At 38.6% G+C, this 21211-nt stretch overlaps 1 protein-coding gene across 3 annotated transcripts in view; it reads left to right on the top strand.

The window, feature by feature from the left end:
• Positions 1–21211, top strand: part of LOC116790940 (BEN domain-containing protein 5-like) — a 910541-nt gene that overhangs the window by 544967 nt on the left and 344363 nt on the right. Inside the window, exons 2-4 of one of the 3 annotated variants that reach the window (XM_032696480.1) lie at positions 8674–8807; positions 10425–10800; positions 16963–17111. The exons of 1 other annotated variant lie outside the window; for it this stretch is intronic. In XM_032696480.1, coding sequence (XP_032552371.1) covers positions 8674–8807; positions 10425–10800; positions 16963–17111 — 659 coding nt within the window. The remainder of the gene's footprint in view (positions 1–8673; positions 8808–10424; positions 10801–16962; positions 17112–21211) is intronic. One more of the 3 variants, XM_032696481.1, reaches the window with a different exon arrangement.

Here is a 21211-nt window from a genome sequence, read left to right as displayed (position 1 = left end):
ACTGCAGTCACTGAGAGAAACTGAGCCCAGCAGGGTAGGCACTGCTGAGGGAATCTTGTTCAAAATAGGGGTTTTTTAAAATTATTTTCTTTTTTTTTTTTAAACCGTTCACTGTGATATTTGACATGTGTGACTGACTTTTTCAGATACTCAGCTCATATGCTACTGCTGTGTTACCTTTTCAGCAGGTAAAAGACCTGGGTTGTATGTAGAGGTTCACCAAATCATTTTGTATAACAGAGTAACTAACTACATCACACTCCTAAATATAGTCCTGAACACAAGTGTAGCAGTATTCATGAAAAATATTTAAAGCTAAATTTCACACTCATTTTGTATTTGATCCATATTTGGTTTATTTTTAACTCCTGTAAGATGAAGGCTGGAGGTTTTTTTCCCTTCTTCTAAATTCTACTGTAGGAGCATATCTGAGATATGAAGGGCTTGTACAAAGGCACAGTTTTGTGGGTCTTTTTGGTGTCATATCTGTTTGTTCAGTGTTGAAGTCTTAATATCACACAAAGCTTAAATGGCAGCAGCAAAAAAATTTGAAACTTTGAAAACTATAACTGCTTAATGAGGGTTTGGAGTAACCCTTATGGTGGTGGTGATGGTCATATATCATCAGCAGGATAAGAGGCCAGTAAAAAGGAATTAAAAAGCTGGGATTTGTCTGTGGAAGAACATTTTACGCATATATTTAGTGTTTTCTTTTCATGTATCACCATGGTTATTCCGGATACAATTTTGTTTGTTTGTTTGTTTGTCTTAAACCTTTCTCAGCTGACCTCCTTGTTCCTCAATCACATTTGCTTTTTTTGCTTCATCCTAGTAGTCAGAAGTCACTTATTTGTTTTTATAACATAGAGACATACAGGTGACCTTCACTGTTCCTGTTTTGCTTGGTCTTAGTACTTAGGTTGCACCACATAATACCAGTTGTGCTTGTAAATGTTGTATAAGCTTAACTAGGATACAGTGAAAACATGAACTTCAGGATTTTAATAAAATTGACTTACAAAGATAGTATGGTTTTGGTAGCTATGGTAACTAAGACTAATTAAAATATGCTAAAATTTGCAGGGGAGTGAAAAGGGGAAAAATGTAAGTTAATGGTTTTGTTTTCATAATGTAACAGTAAAACATTTTTTTCCAGTGTCTTGCCTAAGTGCCAGTCAGTCAATTATTTGTGGTTTTTAAAGAAACCCTTTAAAAATAGTAGAGGCTGAACCACATTGTAATTTTTATATGTAAACTAAAAAATGCATAAATCTACCCTCTGTTTCCATTGGAGGCTCATTCCTTAGCTGGGGATAGTTGCAAAGGCTTCCTGGAGTGTTCACTGTAGGCTGAGGCTTTACCTGCTGGGGGCTGGTGGGCAGCATCTCCATGGCCTGTGTGATCCTGACATCATGGTCAGGGTCTGGTCCTAATATAATTTTACAGTATAATACAGATTGCCTGGTGAGGGCAGCCAGATTGGCAAATTGTAGCTGGCATTGAGATTGATGAGATCTCTTCAAGTGAACATTTGAACTTGTAAAGAAATGCATAGGTTTTATTATAAATATCTTTTGTGAAATATTTATCATGTTCACATTTCTGAAAAATAGTTCCCATAGTTGAGTTTCACGTGCAGGTGCAGAGGAAATATTTAAAGGATGGCATTTTCACATCTTGCTTGTTTTCAAGTTTTTTTTAATTTAATGGTAATACTGTATTAGTGTCCTTGTTTCAGAAAGGATTAAGAGAGTTGTTCTGTAATAGCTGTAATCCTTTGTGTTCAACATGTGCAGAGTATTGTACAAATATTAACAAATCTGCACAACACTTCAGTGGGGTAGATGGGGACAGTAAGATGAAAAATTTGAATTATTCAAGGTCAATATTTAAGTAAATATTGGATCCAGAATTAAAACCATCCTCAGTCTTGTAAAGAGCATGATTTCCTGTTTCTCAGTGTAATGTCTTTTCTTAACTTGATCTTTCAGCTCCATCTGTTTCTACCCCAGCCAAGTGCTCTTCTGCTACCACTAAAAGTAAAGTGAAAGGGACATTTTTGCTGACAAGGAATAATAACTATTTTTAGCTGTATTAGTTTTGAGCTGTGTTGCTTTTGGTTAATTATTTTTGATAAGGCTTCGTATTCACTTTTGAATTTAGAAATAGATTTCATATTAGTAATGGAAATTAAGAAAGAAGATATATTAAGTTTTTCTTGCATCACAAGTCTCACATATCTGGGCTGGTACTCAGACTGTAGATGTGAACAATCTGCTGCTAAGTGAGCACATGCAAAAGGAGACTTGCAAAATATTTGAATGTCTTCATGTGCATTAGAAATTTGACTACAAATAGGTGGCCATACAAATAACTCTCACTCCTATCCTGAGATATTAGATTGAATATCTCAGTTGTTCCACTGGAGGAAAAAGTGCATTCAGACCTCAATGTTATTTGCTTCAGTAGCTGGCATGGTAGGCTTTGTTTGGGCTACTTTTTGTGAGAGCAGCAGCAGGTCCCTGCTCTGTGCATTTACTTGTATTTTGTATTGAATATTAGTGAGGGAGAGCCAGCCTTGATCTAGGACTTCAGAGAGAACTTAAGAGGTAGAGGTGTTTATATAATCTGTGCTCTGCTTCTGTAGGATTTTGGCTCCTTAACCTTTTTCTCTCTTTAGTGCCTTTGTAGGGAACAGGTGTGTCTTTTTCTCCATCCTCAGTGAGCAGTTTGGGTTCAGGCTTCTGGCACATCATCCTTCTTACTCATCATCTCTAAACCAGTTCAGCTGTGGTTTAAGACCTTTCAATCTCGCCTTTCCCCAATTTGATTAAGAATTATTTTCACTGTTTCCTATTCTTTAGGCTTTATTGAAATTCATTTCACAAGATTTAACAGCCTTTTGGGCCAGTTCCTCAAGTGCATGTTTTCACTTTCATGTGCTTATTGGCCCTGCCTGTCACAGGGCTACTTGATATGTTGTTCTTCCCTGACTTCTTTGCTCACTCTTCTTTATGCTCTGAAGACTCAATCTAGTCACTTGTTTGTGTGTTACTGTCATTTTCTCCTTCTGGTGAAGTGCTGCAGGGCTATTTAGTTCTTCAATTTTGGGGAGTGATATAAGCCCAGATGATGGTATCTCTCAGCTCTGCCTTTTTATTGCTAACTTTTCTCACTTAAATTTGTTGTCAGCTTCCCTTTCTGACATCCTTAGCAGAAATCTTTTTCAGCTTATGCTTAGGATAGCCCAACATATTTTCCTACAGTTTTTGTCCATTTCTCTTGAATTTAGAGTAGAGAGGAGGAATAATCTTTTTTGTCACCCCCAACCCAAAATCTTGCTGTCTCTTACATACACCTCATCTGCTTTGTTGCTTACACCCAACTTTACCTTTTTGTCCATCCAAATACACTTTGTGTAGTGCTTTCACTGTGCCCAATGTTTATTTCTGGAATCTTTTTCTCTGTCCTTCCAACAAAGCTCTTCTCTAGTCAACAAAAAAACCCCAAAACAATATAGTAAATTATACTACCCAAATCCTGCATTGACTATGCCAGCACCTGGTTGACCCCTCTTCTGCATCCCCTCCCTTTTTTGGCTGCGTTGAGTTTGGTGACACCTGTCCTCTTCAAATAACTTCTGCATTTCTACTGCTGTCTGCTGCCCTGTGTTGTCTGTTACTGTCATTCTCAGTCCCTTCTGCTTTGGTAGTGGTCATAGTCTCAGTGTACTGCCAGCTCAGACATGTTTTATATGAGACACATTTTTCCCCTTTGTATCCTGAATATCTTCTGAGCCTGCAGCATCATTACATTTTCTGAAATCTTGTCTGTTCTTCCTGTTTAAGTCCTCCTTTAATGTTTCCATTAAATTAGCTAAGAAAGTAATTTATAGTTCTTTTTTTTGCCCATTTCAAATAAGCTAGGTGGCTTTTTTATTATTATTATCATTATCATCATGCTGTTTTCCTTCTCAGTCACAGCAGTATTGAATATTGTTTATTTGTGTGTAAGTGGCACTTAGGAATCCATGCCCTGTCGTGCTTGGTGTATTTGCTTTGGAGCACCACGTATACCTTTGGTTATGGGTTCTTTGCTTCAGTTCTTTTGCATCTTTTACTTTATGAACTGTAACTGATGCAGGTCCTGCCGAGGCTGGTGATGTTACCTGCCTGTAGAAGCAACCTGGCTAAATCAGTAGCAAACCAGCTCAGTGCAGCAGTGGGTGGGGAATCTTGTGCAGGTGTTGTCCATATGTGCTGGGTACAAGCCTGGAAATGGGAAGGGTGAAGGTAAGTTTTTTCATCTGTCAGTATATCATTTTTCACAAGGGATGGAATTTTTTTGAAGGCTTAGGGGAAGGATGAATTTTGTTCAAGGTTCTTTCATTTTATTACTCTAAGATTTATAGCATTGCCAAGCCCTTTTTTTGGACTGATACCAGATCTGCCATCCCTCATCCATTTGGAGTGCAGACCTCTCTTCCTTTATTTTTTTCAGCTTTTACTCCAAAAGTGGAAAAAATTAAACATTTGAACTATTTTTTGAAGGGATTAGTTTATTCAGTCCTTATTTCTAAATTAGAAAGTCTGGAATGTTTTAAGGAGACTTTGAGATTTCCATAGTGTTATTCTACATCCCATGATAGGATTTTCAGTTTTAGAGCAGTGAAAAATTTCTCTTTTAACTTAACTGACTCAGTTCCTGCCCTGTTAAAAGTCACTTTCTCTGCTGCAGTTCCCTGCCCCTCTAGACTTAAAGGTGTTCCCTTTTTGCCTGGACCCACCCATGCTGACACTAAAATGAGGGCCTGACTGAAAAAAGCATTCCAGGAGCACTTTATCCTTTGCTGGTTGATACGGATTCTCTAATGCAGGGTTGCTTTTCTTTCTTTGAGCTCTGCTTAGGCCAAGTGTCTTCCCAGCCACTCTGACATTCCTCAGCAGTTCCTTTTCTTCTCCCCGTGCAGCTTTGGTGGGAGCTGGTGTGGGGAGAGCTGCTGTCACATGCTCTGGCTCTTGAGCCCTGTACTTCAGTGCCTTGAGGAGTTGTCTGCCAAGATCTCTCCAAGTCTGACCTTTTCTTGGAGTACAGTTATTCCAGCATGCTTCACTCTTTATATCCAACCACAGAGTACCAGGTTCTCTGTCTGTGAACAAAAGCAAATTTTCCTAATTTCCATGTCTTTCAGAATGTCCCCTCCTAAAAAAACAAAGGGAATCAATGCTGCCCAGTCCTGCACCCTGCATCTACCCTGCATATTTTGTTACAAGTACCTAACTAGGTACTTGTAACAAATTAGGTGTGTTAAGTGCTGGTTCTCAGTAGCTGACACCACTGAACCACTTATTCCATGTATAGGGAAAACAAAAGACACAACTTTATGACAATCTGACCATGGGCACCTAAGGGAAGGTATAATTTTTAACTTCTAGCACGGTTTAAAGGACTGGGAAACAAAATCCAGACAAATGATTTTACAAAATGAGGCTCTGAGCTACAACGTTTTTAGGGCTGCCCTTCTCTCCTCTATAGCCTCAGGCACTGAATTGCAGCTTGTCCATGCCTTTGGTTCATATCCTGGTTTTCTTCTGGCTCAGAATCATGGGTGTGGTTTTTTTTTTTTGCTGGATTGTCCTTTTGTACCTGTCTTTTGTAGGCTGGCAAAACAACAGACAGAGCAGTTCTCCTTAGGACTCTGTAAATGCATGTTCATATTTTTCCTACCCCTCCCCCACATCTCCTCTCTCTCCCTCCCACCCCTTCCCGAATTCCATTAATATTTACAGAACAAGAGCCAGTACTCCAGCATTAGCCTCAAATTCAGAATGAGATTTTTCTGGCTCTGTCTGCAGCTGATGCAGAAGACAACAGAGGTTAGAAATGCACTTTAAAAAAAAAAAAAGAACAAAAGGCCTTTTCATATCCCACACACTGGATGGATTGTGTTGGGTATAAATAAGCTTTCAAAGACCAGAGCATATGTAAAAAAATATTATATGTATTGTTGTTGGAAGGCAGAGGAACATTTATATGCTTACTGACTACATTAAAAGTTCCTGAGCTTTAACTTATATAAGCTGATTTTTACCCTTGTCTCTTCAAATTTTGTGGGGGGATAAAAGAGTTCCCTTCTTCAACTTACTGGTTCATGTACAACATAAACAGCAAACCCAAGAAGTGTAATGAAGAGAAAGAGAACCGTGTTGATAGTTACATGCCGGTAATGTACAAACTAAGCATTTGTAAGGAGATAAATAAACAAACTTGCCTCCAATCAACCAGTGAAATTTTGCAAACATAAATTTCATAGGTGAACCAAGAAGTTGGGTGGAGAACTAAGAGAATGAAGAATCCAGATGCTTTGCACTGTTTTCTTTGACCCCGGACTAAGTATTTTCTTTCATTTGCATTGTTAAGTGGATAGAATGTGTTCTTAACCTTTATGAATTGACTTAATAAAAGGTAAACATTTCGATTCTTCCAAACTGTTTTTATTTTCATGTTGTTTTATTAATTGCAAAGTATTTGCTGACTCTTGTAGTCTGCCCAGGCACTTACTCCTCTGTGACCCCTTGCCATGATTGTTTCAAAATTTCTTTTTCCCATTTGTGTGGAGTTCTGGCTCCCGGTGACCTCAGCCAGTTGCCGGCAGACAATTTTTTTAACGGCGTGAAGTAATGGATTGTGTCCATCTGGTTGTGAGGCCAAGGGTTATTTCAGAGCACAGAACCTGATCTGCATTCTTTACACGGAGAAGGAGGTCATCCACATGTTCTGTGGAACGGGATTTGGCAGAGCAGTCTAGGAGAAGCTGGCTCTGCAGTATCCATGCGCTGCTCTTCCTCTAAGGAATTGTGAGAACATATTTTAGCAAAGGATTCCTCAATCTATCCCATAGCCCAAAATACATAGCCACGGAAAACTCTAGTGGGTTTCATTTTTTTCCATTCAGTATGGATTCATTTATTCTTAAATTTCTTTCTTTCTTTCAAGAAATGCCTATCAGTCAGTCCTTTAGTCTAGAAGTTTGTGGTTTTTTTAGGGAAAGGCTCCCTTATTTTCTTCTCAGCTGTCTGGCATTAGAATTGGCTTATCTCACTTTTCTGATGAACCTACATTTTTCCAGATAGATGAAAACATAGTGGCTTATTTTTCAAAACTGAAACAGTTGGATTGCCTTTTTGTTTTACTGGGATAAGCATCCATGATGCTCTGGGGAATGGAGAATGATCTAAAATAAGCTTAGCTGTTTTTTGTTGTTTATCTGTTTCTTTTTGCATCTGTCTTAGTATTTATTGCTACCATCTGCGTTTCATTTCAGGTTGTCTAATGTCTTATTCTGCATGTTCTGTGCCTATTCTTTTTACATAGCCTTGGGCTGTAATATCACCATTTGCCTACAAGAGATCCATTTCTATCTGTAACAAAATGAATTGCATTCATCTGTGTAATTCATTTCTAATGAATGCTTTGCTCCTCATTAAACAGTGATTTACCTTTGTTTCCCTTCCCTACACTGTCAACACGAACCATTTTGAGGTCCTGTGGAGAGATGCTAATTTGAGAAAGCAAAAGTCAACGCAGCTAAGCACTCACGGGGACCATCCTCATTGGCACTTTCAAAAATATTCATGGGACACTTCGTGAAATACAGTTTGCAGGTGGATAAGAAGACTCGGAATGTTTTCTTATTCTTAAGCTTTCATTGTACAAAGACAACAGTGTACAAAGACAGCAGTTTAAATGCCTTTCACCTTGTGTCAGTGTCGGGAACAGGTGAATCTTTAAAGACCTTGTCTGTTCTGCGGGAATTTTACGTATCACAGGCACATTTGGGGACACTAAACTCTTGGTTCCCTGTCCCCTCCCTACCTTTTCAGGAATATTAAAATATTTCAATTCTTTTTTTTTTTTTTGTCTCGGAGTAACGTTTTTAAATGGTTAATTTTGAGATACGTCAAAATGTTTTAGACTTCAAACTACTTCAATTTTTCTGTGAGATGCCAAAGTTAATATAACTGTTGCCTTTGTATATCTAAAGGAAAAGGATTAGTACCATTAACTAATGAAATAGGGGTTGTATAGTAATTTCGTTACAGATTTGGTTCTTGTGCAACTTTTGTGTAATGCCCTTTCCAGCTCTCCAGCAGCATTCCCTTTTCCAGCCCTGCACTTTGTGGAACAGCAGAATCTGCTGTGTGTGCAAATAGATGTGTGCTGCTGACAGATGATGGTTAGAGCACAGGATGAATTACCAAGTTTATTTTCCCTTTAACCCTAAGCAGAGTTTGAACTGCAGCAAAAGATGAAAACACTGTTGGTAAACACAATTTAAAGCAATACAGATAGTTTTCAGGAAGTTTTATTTACAGCCTCTGCAACTCTGGTGACGGTACAAACCACTCATTGGCACTTCTTATCCCATTAATTTAGCTTGGCATTTTTCAGTATTTATTCTGGTGTTGGGCCAGATTGATCCCCATTGGAACTGTAGAATTCTCAGTGTGCATCAGTTGACTTAGACCATGGATTAATTTGAATGTGGCATTATGAGGGGATTGGAGCACGGGAGGTTGGGGGTTTTTAACTGGTCTTACATAAGTCATATAGTATTTGGAAGTAAGAACACTGATTAATGTAACAAAATTTTATTTTTAATATACATTTTAGAGGACAAAACTGACCTTGAGAACAGTGTGATGCAGAAGAAAATTAAAATCCCCAAACTCTCTCTCAATCACATAGAAGAAGCTGGGGAGGTTACAGATTATGGGGAAGAAGATGTGGAGCTTAGACACAGTAAGGTACTGAAGTCTTTCCATTTTGGTTTTTCCCTTCCTTTCCTTTTTGTTTTTCTGTTTTGCAAGCGCTTGGGGCACATTCAGACGTCTCAGCTTGAGAATTCCAGGCCTGCTTTTGATCCCCTTAAACCGCTGTGTTTGGTGAAATTGGGTCACATTGTGTGGGGAGGTGGGGTACGAGTTTTCAAAACCTGATGTAAGTGCAACTGAACGTTTTCCTATGTGTCCTGTTTGCACAGTTTAATTGCCATCTGAGATTTTTGGAACAATGCTCTTCCAGTTTGGCCCAGAAAACCTTAAAAGTCCCCAGTTCCATGACTGTGGAGCAGCTGTTCTCGGTGGCACTTGTGGCCCGTTGCACGGTGCTTGTTTGGAATTGGAAGGGGTGCTCTGAGACTTCCCAACTACAGCAGTGGCTGAGAAGAAGAATTGACAGGACTGCATCCCTCCATTATAACTGCCAGTTGCCTTTTTAGGTCCAGATGCCAGAAACTCACTATGGAAATGTATTTATTTTTTTTTTTATATCAAATGATTTCTTTAAAAGTCTGCCAACCTTCAGAATAAAATATTGCTCTATGGGTTCATGTGTTTTGCAGCTGCAGGAATGATACTAGTACATTTTTTTATGGTGGGCCAGCTTTTTTTTTTTTTTTTTAATTTTTTTAATGTCTTTAGAACATGCAGCAGGCATAGCATCAAATAACTTCGTTTTCTGCCACATTACTCTTGGATATTGTGGTATGGGAATTGATAGTGTCAGCTTCTCATCTCTAACCCATGAACTGCATTTGCTTTCCTTGCAGTTGCTTGGAAATTCAAATGCCTTTTGATATTTGGCCTGTAAAACTTAGTGACTTTACCCGTACTGTCACATATTAATACCACTATTGAGGCCTAAGAGGTGTGATTTAATTTGTAGGGTTTGTGCAGGTGACTGAAGGTAAAATTCTGCTGAGAGTTCAAAGGACATGAAGCCTCTGCAATGCAGTATTAATATAGAAGGGATCAGTTGATAAGGGAGATGAGGCTGGATGATTATATTCAGTCTCCAGCTTCTGTTTTTGAATCCCTTTCAGTGTTTGCTGATAGAACTCAGTCTCTTGCATCAGGCAGTTGGGTGAATGTGCTGGAGGGATAGTCAGGGAAGGTTCTGTCTCCCAAAGTGTGGGAAGGACAAGCCCTCAATTCACAGAACAGCTTTGTGCCCTGTGCTGCTTTCATCTCTGATGTCATCACAGGTGACAAATGTTCTTCCTCTTACTTACCAGAAAATCAATTGTTGTTGGAAATCTGAATGTTAGGGGTAAACTTGAAAGAAAAAGAGATTTAGAACCGCTTTTTTTAAAAAAGAAATATACAGGATCAAGTGACAGTGAGTTTGTAAGTGTTGCAAAAAGGCCTTTAACTGCCTCAGAAGTTTGTACCTGCATTTAGCAAAATTACAATTACACGTTAGTTATGATGTATATTATATCCACAAGAGTCTGTTAGGCAAAACATTTTTGCAGAGTGTTTTTGGAAACCGGAAATACTAACCATTTCCAGGTCTGCAGAGTTTTTGATTTTATTACTTCTTACTGCTCTCCTAACTTATTTATTTTTTCTTGTAACGTGCAGAGACAAGATGGGAGGAAACAAAGTGAAGGTACACACAAAAGCATTGAAGCAGTTGTTGCTCGCCTTGAAAAACAGAACGGGATGAGTCTCAGTAATACTTCCAGCCCTGAGGAGGCTTTTATGGAGACTACAGAAGGCATGAACAATATGGACGATGCTGTAGTTCCTCGGATTCTGTACGAAGAATTGCTGAGGAGTTACCAGCAGCAACAGGAAGAAATGAGGCACATTCAACAGGAGCTGGAGAGAACGCGGAGACAGCTTGTGCAACAGGCAAAGAAGCTCAAAGAGTATGGGGCACTCGTGTCAGAAATGAAAGAGCTCAGAGACTTGAACAGGAGGCTCCAGGATGTACTGCTCCTAAGACTAGGTAGTGGTAAGTGCCGGACTTAAGTGGGACTAGTTTGAATGAATTTTGCAAGTGTGATCAATAGTAACGGAGACGTATTTGAAGAATAGCAGTGGTTGTTAAACTGGACATTGAATGTTAAAGGGGTTTTCTGCTGTGGCTGTACAATATGTGTTGAATTTGTATGCTATGTACGTCTGGGTTTTTCTTTAAAAAGTAGAGGTCTTTGTGCTGGTATGGCTGAATCAGAGTTCCATTTTAAGCAGCTGTATTTTAAAGAGTCTCTGACCTTCCGATATATGCTGAAAAAGTTAATAAAACGTCATCTGCAAAATACACCAGTATGTTCCAGTTTAAAAAGGAAAAAAAAGAAAAGGCACTGGAATGACTAGTTGGGCTAAAACTAATTTATTCTTTTCAGTTAGGGTTTTTGTTTATTGTTATGTGACTGTTACTATCCATTTTCTGACCCCTCTTCCCATTAGTAGCTTATTAGAATGTAATATATTCCTAAACTTCTTAGCAGTGGCTTTAAACAGCCATGCTATTTGAAAAACAATGGAGTGTTAAAGAATAATTAAAAAAAAACTTTTTATATTAGTGTCCCGTTTATCAACACTTGTTACAAAATGCAGGTTTGTGTAATTTGGGTTTCAGTTTTAACTATCCTGAGTCAATTGCTCATTGTTTGGGTTTATAAGAATTATTTAAGCATTATGTTCGAATAAATGGGAAAAAAAGACAAAATAAAAAGTTCATCCTTTTCATTGAAGACGGTACCCTTGGAATACCTTCAGAATTTTTACTAATTACATCTATTTGCTATTAGAATGTGGTACTGCTGTGTTGAAGATTTGCTCGGTGACTGAAACTTGGTTGAAATTTGTGCATCCGAACCTAGCATGCTGTTTCTTACGTCTGCCTTTGTGTATCTGGAAAGTTAATTTTTGCATGTAAATTGGATATTGGCTCTTCTCCTGTACTGGAACGAGTGCATGCAATCTGCATGTGGGTCTGAGTTACATTCATTACAAACCTGAACCCGGGAGAGAGCATGTGCCTGTGCTGTAGCATGTGTTGAGGTGTGCCCACAACTTTGGAGCCGAGTTCTCGGAGTATCCAGCTGTTGGAACTGGGTGTTTGATTGTGAATGCTCATCACTGTTACACTGTGCATAATTAAAATGTCGTTACTTATTGCAAACATTCTAGTTAACTTTTTAAATAAAACTAAATAGGCAAGGTTTCCACAGCCTGAAAAACGCAATGTGGTTGGCAGTAGATTCCACTGAGCTTTCTAAACTTTTCCTTGGATGGAAAGATGTTTCTTCATCTGCAAGTAGTTAGCTGGAATTTATGTGAATGGAGCACGAGCCAGATGTTGGTAGGCAATGGGGCTGAACAGCGTAAAGTACCAATTTAGTTGGTAGACTTGACAGCAATTGGAGTGGTGAGACCAGCAGTGAAATGGAGACAGCTACTGAATTCTGTCTCGTTTCTTTCACTTTAAGAAAAAGGATGTGTTTTTCTCTTGAGCCAAAAAAAGAAACCTTAGAAGAAAAAGGGGGGGGGAAAAATAAAGAGGGAAAGAAATCCCAAAACCTCCTGGAAAAAGTACTGAATCTTCTCTAAATATTGGGCATGAATTTCCATTATATCAGTCTGGCACCTGCTTTACAACTGAAAATAAATCTCAATTACATTGAAGACAAGTTCTTTTAATTTAATCACATACCTGGACAAATATCAGCTATAGGTAATTAAAAAAAAAAAAAGAAATCTCTTGTTATTATTGGTAAGGAACTTTTCATGGTGACAAAGGTAGAGTTTGGCCCTGTGGGCTGTGTCCTTCACAGGGTTTGTATTTCCTGAGACTCTGTATTAACTGCTGCTTACTCTGTTGCCTTTCCTTGTAGCCTCATTCACAGTAGAGAAACGGCTGTGTTCTAGAAAGATCAATACAAAACTTATGAATAATTAGCAAGGGAGACATCTTCAGCACATTATAAATTGGAGAGTCTGATGACAGTATGAAAAAGTGTTACTTTTAATCAAGAAATAGATACGTAAAGACTTTTTTAGTCTTCCTTTTCCATCTTACAAATGAGGTATGTTGGGGTATGTGAATAATCTCTGAAAATTGTTCCGAAAATAAATTACATCCTGAATTCATCTTCAGTTGCAGTGATCTCTTAAACCTAGAGTTTCAAATTACATGTAATTTATGTTACTCTGCACTTCTAGCAGGCTGGACTTAATGCAAACTAATTGCATTTCTGTTTCACCTTAGAGACTTCTGATTTCTTTGCATGAGATGACAGCTGGTTTGTGCTGATGAATTGCAGCTGTGGGAAATGCGTGCCTGTTGCCATTTTAAACCTGCAGATCAAATACAGAACAGCCTCTTGAGCTAAGGCTCAGTCAAGTAGTCAGTCTCCTAATTTCCCATCAACGTTTTGATTTCAGTGAGGAGCTGGAAGTCAGTGTGCTTAGATCTAGGCCTTCATCTCTGCTGCTGAACTTGAGCCACTCTGGTGGGAGGAGTGAGGTTCTTCATCTTCCACATGGTGACACTGGATTGCTCTGTGTCATAAAAGAGCCTCGAAGGCGGATGTGGCAAATACCAGTAGTGAAATCAGTACTGATCTGGGGAGATATGTTTAATCTTTATGATTTTAGCGTGTTATTGCCCAACAGATCACTTCCTGCAGGAGGCAGGCATTTGACCAGGGCTCTAGGGACCAAAACAGTGGAAAAATGTGATGACTGTTGTAGAAGAGGTTACAGTATCCCTCATTTGAGTTCCTGGAGGAACGTGGGCAGCCTCTTGCCTTGCCTACTTTGGGATCAGGAAGCCCTGTGGTTGTAGACCTTTGCAGTTTATCACCTGAAAACACACTAACTTGCCCTCTTTTTATCAATAGAGAGTGAGGTAGAGAATTAAGTAACTGACTCTCCCCTGTAGGGACTTTAAACTGTCCTTGGATTGCGAAAGAATAATTTCAAAACCTTCTTAAAAAATATTTGTCTCCATGGCAAGATCTGTGCAGTTTTCTCTGGCTGTATGTAGCCAGTAGTAGTGAAGTTTTACAGCAATAATGCTTGGGTGGCGTTAGCTCCCTGATAAATACTTTGTTTTCATGTTATTGCTGAGCACTGGTGTTGCTCCAAAGTCAGGGAGTATATTCACATTCATTCAGAAACACTGATTCATCAACACGTGCACACAGACCCTCAAGATTTTATTTTTAATCCCAGTTTAATTTCAGTCATCCAGTTTGCCATGTCTTGGGACTGACACCAGAATAGGGAGAATGAAATGGGATTTATGTCTCGCCACACGTTAGGAATTACTGGTTTTCAGCTCTTCTAGATTTTTTTTTTTTGGCTTTTGGTTGTTAAAAAAAAATAAAATTAAAAACCAACCAGAAAAAAATGCCAAGGTTTCTGTCAAGTACAGGAAGTACCAATATTGCCACTCCTCAGTCTTGTGTTTTGTTTCAGATTCAGGTGGATCCTGTGGAAAAACTTGCTGCTTATAAATGTATATTGACCACTTTATCACTTATTTTTACTTTCTAACTGACTTTTGAGTAGCGTGTGGCCTAAGATGCATTTTAGAGGAAAAGAGATGGTGAAGGGAAACCTTCTAGTTCTTCATTCTGCATTTGAACCTGCTGGCCTCTCAGATATTATAAGAAAATTACAGTCAGAAGGAGAGAGATTTTGCAATAAAACATTTAATTCCTTCTTTTATTCTGAAGAATTGTCTTTTTTTTTTTTTTCCTGATCCTTATTACATAAGTGTTAAGCCTTTAGACAGTGGTATGTATTTTTATATGTCCCATTCATTATCTTTAAAACAAGATGCAGAGCACAAGAGCTACAGTAGAGAGGGGAAGCTTGGAGTGTGGTGTGTGGTAAATTGGGCACACAGCAGTCAGGCAATAGTGCAGGTTGCGTGTCTAATTCACAGCACGCTGGGTTGAAAATGCAGTTCGGTGGTTGGTGAAAGTGGCTGTGAAAACTGCCTGGTTAGAGGCAGTTTCTGTTTGGCAATCAAAAATCAGAATATAAAAAGAAGACCTTTTAAAGGCTTTCTCTTGGTGACTGCTAAGCAAGCAGTAAAGCATGAGTTGCAACAGAGGTTTTCTGAGCTGTGGTTATTGTGGACTTTAATCAGCTCTTTTTGTTGGGGAAACTCTGGAAACCAAATTGCAGCTGTGTCAATATATGACTATAAACAAAATAGTGAAAGACTCCTAAATAGCAAGTAGTAAAAGTGTTTAAACTGAAATAAACGTTTCCTGCTAGGAAGAAGGTGGTTGTACTTAGGTGTCTTCCTCAAAGTGACTTTCAAAGTGTAAGAAAACTCAAAATAGCCCTTTGTTGAAGAATGTTTTCTTAAAGTAACAGCTAAAAGATGACTTCTTAAGGTCACCCTGGCAATTACGTCCCTACATCTGGTTGTTCAGGTGTGCCCATGCTGTGGGCAGGCTTTGGCTGCTTGAATCAATGCAGGTCTTTCCCCCAGTCTGAATCACTTCAGCAGTCTCAAGTTTAGGAAGTTTAGTTTGTCTTGGCCATACCATTGTATATTCATGACAGTAGAGGTGCTTACTAAGATGACAGTGAAATTATAATGCAGACGGGATGTTCTTGTGATTTCTCTGTTTGTGCCATGCTTGCACTGGGGCTGGCTCTTGAGACACTTTAGTTGGTGGCACTGCAGCATAGGGTTGTCTGAGTTGCCAAGACAACTTTTAGTCGTTGCTGAGCGTTGAGTGGCAGCCAGCTGAGAACATTTAGCTGGGTATGTAGGTGTAGTATAAGCTATAGGATAAATGTCAAATGCTGACAACGGAGGAAGCACTGCTATCACTGTGTAATAATCCCTAAATGAAACTGCACAAAGTAGGAGGAATGAATGCTGTGCTTGTTCCAGGCACAGGAACTATTTAAGATCCGTGACTAAGACAGGAGTTGTGGTGCCAGCGTGACTTGCAGAGTGAGATCAATTCAGGGCTTGGTCTTTGTGCACAAACACAGGAGGGACCCTGAGGGGTGACGGTGACCTGCTGATCGAGCTGTCGTTTGTTGAAGATGTCAGGGTTGGGCTGCAGAGTGGGGCAGTGCTCTCAGCACCAGCCTGGTCCGATACAGCACTTACGAGCGTGTGAGTTTATCCTTAGAGATCTTGGAAGTGGCACATTCGTTCCCCTGGTGTCCAGGGTCTAAGCTGGCAACTTTGCTGTGTTACCGAGCCACCGCCCCTGCCTGGAACTTCAGTGACTGCTGGAGCTTCTCGTGATCCTAGAGACAGACATCAAGGGACAAGGATAGGCTTGGGGCCATAGCCTAGACTTCTGGTGGAGCCACTGCAATGAATGGAATCATGAAATCCAGTTAAAGTTATTTTAGTTCGTTCTTCTGTCTTTTTTAGGAATATTTTATAAATTTGATCTGAAAAAGAAAAGTCGATGACTGACAAAATAATTATCCTCCTTTGAAGCCTCAAACATATGCTCAGTAGTATTCCATTGTTTAATCTGTGCATAATTTTTGTTGATTACATTAAAAATAAAAATCAGTGTTGGATTGGACAATCAAAATTCTAATTTATGTGGGGTTTTTAAACCTTTGATACTCTTTCTGTGCATGATACTTTAACTTAAGTAGCCTGTTTCCTTTATAGCATTTCTGTAGATCCTCACTATTTTTTATACACCTCTATTATATCTAAAGATATTTCAAATTTCTATAAAATTTGTGGTTCTATGTGGATAATTTATGTAATTATCACAGTAAATTATGCAGGTTTCCATGCAACTATATAGCAATTCTTATCTGAAGAATTACTATTGTTCTTTTGGTTTATAACTTCAGTGTCATTTTAACATAATTTCCTTAGTGTGCATTGAAGAAATATTACCCATATCTGTAATTTTCCTTATGCTTTAAGAATAAAGTTAAACATTTAAATTAAAATTAAACATTTTAGTGTTTATAAAGCAGAGATACGTATCCTACTTTTATTTATTGATGTTCAGAAGTAGAATTTTGGTTTAGATTACTTTTAACTTTAAAGTGAACATGACTAATGTGTTATTTTATGCTAACCATGGGTGATGAAGGGATTGATTTCGTGTTCTCTGGGATAGCAGACAGCTCTCTTTTCTTAACTGTCTAGGACCTGCCATTGAGGTTGAAAAAGTAAAACCTGAATCAATTGAGCCTGAACCTGAGGTACAGAAGACCTTCAATGAGGAGGCAAATACATCAACGTACTATCCTGCCCCTGTTCCGGTAATGGACAAGTATATTCTCGAGAATGGAAAGGTATTCTATCTTAAATATAGCATGAATAATTTGCAAATGTCCATCAGGTGATTTTCTTGTGAAATTTTCATGATCTTGGGGGTTTTGCACAGCAGCAGCTTATAGAAGCTTCCTCAGTTTTTGTAAAGATGTGCTATGATGCTGAGAAAAATTGGGAAGTTACACAAATATGAGCAGCATGTAAAAATATCCTCAGTGATGAGAGCACTGAATGCTGTGCAACACAAGAAATATAGTTATTAAATATGCATGCACAAGCAAATTGACTTAATCTTCAATTGGTGACATCCAGAAATACACCAAATATTGACCAAAGTCAGTAACCCTCATTATAAAGTTACATTAGTCTATTTAACCAAAATACTTTTTCCTAAAAGGTTTTTAATGTTTGTAATGTGCTGTAGTCATATTGCAGAGAAGCCCTCATGTTTGTGTTGAAGTGGAGTCCAGGAGGTAATTATGAACCCTGGAAAATGGAATGGGCTCCCTTGAACCTGGTAGGAGCATTGCCACTGAGTTGAGCTGTTGTGGTGCTACTTTCCAGATACTTTATTATAAAGTTGATGAAGTACCATCTAGCTCTAGTTTGCCAGAACATGACTGAGAACTTGTCAGACTTCAGCATGTTTAACACATTGTCTGCTCATCTACCTAGCCCTGCTTTTATAGCTGTTGCCGTGATCAGTAAATGAACATTATGTTTCTTGTACAAAACTATATGTCCTTCAGAAATGCCTATGCAGGTCCTGTTTCTTGGTATGTATATGCATTTGGAACTATAATTTGAGAACCTTTAAGGAGGAAACATCCATTCCAACTTTGCCATACAGTGGAATTACTGATGGAGTAGCATGAAATACTGCATTTTCAGATTTGTGTTGAGATTGACTGCACAAGTGTCTGTCCTTCCTGAAGATGAATTCAACATAATTGTTGAGGACAGAATGTATGTGAAAAATAGTAGAATCATGGCAGTTTGACAGGTATTTGCTTCAGATAGCTTTTCTTGCCTAATATATTTAAATATGTCATTTGCTTGTATATTTTGTGTATATTTGTGCAATGAACACTTAGGGTGCATTACTGTGCGAGTTTGGCTTACCTCCTTCTCTTCCACTTAAGTTCTGTGGGCTAGGGCACGTCCTTTAGTATTTGTATGCAGCTTTTCCTGCACCTTTTTTTCATCTGTCAGCTTCTTGGCACTTCTGTTGCTGAAGTTTTCTCTGTCTTTGCAGATATTAAATATCTCTTTGATTTTCTTTTTGTAATTTTGAGTCTTCGTTTGCCTGTTTACTGGGGCTACAGCCAGCTCAGATACCAGAAATGTGAACTGATATTGTATTTAGAGTGTTGGAGGGTGGTTTTCTTCGGTTTTTCCTTATTTATGGCTTTATTTCATTATTCCTTTATTGACATGTACCACTAGAGTAGTTGAAATACTTTTTTACAAATCCTGCCCTTTGTGGCATCAGATTTGATCTGAGTAGGATTCTTTCAAAGCAGATAAATCTCTTCCCTCCAGAGGGAGAAAAGACTTACTGAAAAGGAGCCCATGGCATTCATTTAAAGAAAAGAAAGAAGAAGGAAAAAAAAATAAAAGAAGAAAAAAAAGAGTTCATCTTCTGAGAGACATTTTAGATCTGTTGCAGATGTTAGCACAGTTCCAGTGGTGAGCATTGCTTTGAATTTGCTGTTGTCTCTGTTGCATTGTGCTTGAAGGTTGATCCTCCAGTTGCTGAAACTGGGAGTAAATTTCCCATTGATTTCATCAAGCCAAGAGTTCGGCCCATGGGGCAGCTCTTCCAGCAAGAAGGAAATGTCTTCTGAATCTGGAGTACAGTAAACTTCCCGTAGCTTTGGGATTAATAGGAAACAGTACTGGGCCTGTTGCACAGAGAGGTAAACTGAGACATGGACAGATTAAATTCCTTACCATAACAGTGCTAGAAATAGAAAAAGAGAGACGTGAGATTTCTGTGGCTGTGGCTGTCTGTCACATAGTTGCTGTTACCATAGGTGTTTCATACCAGCAATAATTTTTTTAATAAATGAAGCATGTTCAAAGAAGAGATGATCTGTCTAAACCATAAATATTAAAAATACTTCCTGTGACTTGTTCTTTTCTTTTAAGTAACTTCAAGCTAATGAATAATGTAGTAACCTAAGAGACAAAATAATCTTTTGCAAAGGCAAACCCTAATTTTGGCCGAGAGGAATCAGATTTTTGATCAAATACAGCACTCTCTACAACTGATGTAGTACAGACATTCCAAAATTTGGTATGTCACAGCATTCCTAACCTTAGTTATTTTCTGAGTAACTTACAGTTGTTTTTCCAGATAACTTTTCCAAGATCAAACAAGAAATAACTGAATTGTGAGCGCGGATCTGCTCACTCCCGATTCAAGTTGTCTTACAAAATATGTAGAGAGTACCAAAAGGGTGAATTTTTTAAAAGCACTTAGGAAGAAGCTCAAAGTGGAGAAGGGAAAACAAAAGGGGGTGTCGGTGTTGTGGTTATTACTAGTTTAATTTATGTCCATTACAAGATCTAAATACCGTGCAGACTTGTGAAAAGCTTCTTAGAATCCCTTTAGTGTAGAAGATTCTGCAGGAAAGGCAGCTTGCTTTACGGTTTTATGCTTTGAGGAAGGTAGAATTTTCAATTGCTTTTTATAACATAGCTGGTAGCCAAACCATTCATATTACTCTATTTAAGTTTTTAAACAACTAGTTGCTTTTGAAGGATGTCGTTGTAATAAAAAATTTCTTGAGGTTATAGCCCTTATTAATAATTAAAGCTGGTTTCCATTTAAAGGAAAAATGGTATCTGGTTGAATACAGGCAGTAAAATTATGGGTATATAAAATTTCACAGTAGCTTTGTCCAATTTTCATTGCATTTAATGGGACTTATGTGATACTGTTCAGATCTGTATGGGTAGCAGGCACAGTTTATGTAAAGCCACATGAAAGGAGTAAAACCACAGAAAACTAAGGGCAGAACAGTTAAGGGAAATGGAGTCTCCTGATGCAGTTTTGCAGTAGGATTTTGTTCATGGGATTTTTTTTTAATCATTAAGTGGCAGTAAGTTTTTATTAAAGCGTTATAGGAAGGACCTCCATTGGACCAGATCTAATGAAACCTAGATTTTGGATATACAGCAGTCTAATTGATACATATTTTTGGTATGTTGCACTTTTACAGATTATCTGAAAGTAAGTGCAGTGAACTCTGATTGGCAGTTGGGATGCCTTGATCACGCCTTAGCTTGTTATGGATGGTGAGCAAGTGTGTGTCCCACTGAATGAAGTTCATCACCATGTGAACAAAGCTTTCTGTGTGCAGAGGTAGTTCAGGGGTCTGCACTGTACTCCAGGAACTGCAGTATAGACATACCAGGTACAAAATATTCTGGTTCCACACAGGGGCTGCACTTGTGTCAGACCTGTGCTGGTTATCTGTGGAGTTGTTTCCTCGCTGTTGCTGCACAGGGTCATGAATGTCAGGACTATTGGCTCAAACATAGAATGGCATCCTAAGGACAGTCAGTACTCAGATTCTTGTCCTGCATTGATCTTAAGACTGGAGCACTGGGAATCTTGTGGTAGAGACATGGAGTAGCCCTGTGGGAGTCAGGCCAGCACAGTCAGTGCTGAGCAAGGCTAATAAGCAAAACTAGGCTTGAGCATCTTCCTTTTGGAGACTCTACAAAAGCTTCACAATGCATTTCCCAGTACCCATATGTAAGACCAGCACCTGAGCTACAAGCTCACCAAAATGAAAATGTACAAGGCTCCAACAATATCTACCCTCTGGATTATTAGAAGAGCTTTCAGTTCTTTTAACGCCTTAAGAGAGAGCACAGGAGGAAAGCTGCACACATTTTCTCTTTTATTGGTAAACTTCAGAAAATAAGAGTATTTGGCAAAAGTTTAAAGGGTAACAGTCAACCAAAATAAAGCATTCCACAAAGCATTGACTCAGCACATGCTAACCCATTCAACGTAGCAAAATCCAACCCATTTGGTCCTAAGTCACCCAAAATATCAAGAAAGGAGATTAGGAGAAAAAGAAGGAAAGAAAGAGAGAAAAGGGGA

Source organism: Chiroxiphia lanceolata, chromosome 9 (genome assembly GCF_009829145.1).
Source record: "Chiroxiphia lanceolata isolate bChiLan1 chromosome 9, bChiLan1.pri, whole genome shotgun sequence".
In the NCBI taxonomy this organism is placed as follows: domain Eukaryota; kingdom Metazoa; phylum Chordata; class Aves; order Passeriformes; family Pipridae; genus Chiroxiphia; species Chiroxiphia lanceolata.
Note: the sequence above shows the minus strand (reverse complement) of the source record. Positions and strands in the feature narration are given on the sequence as shown.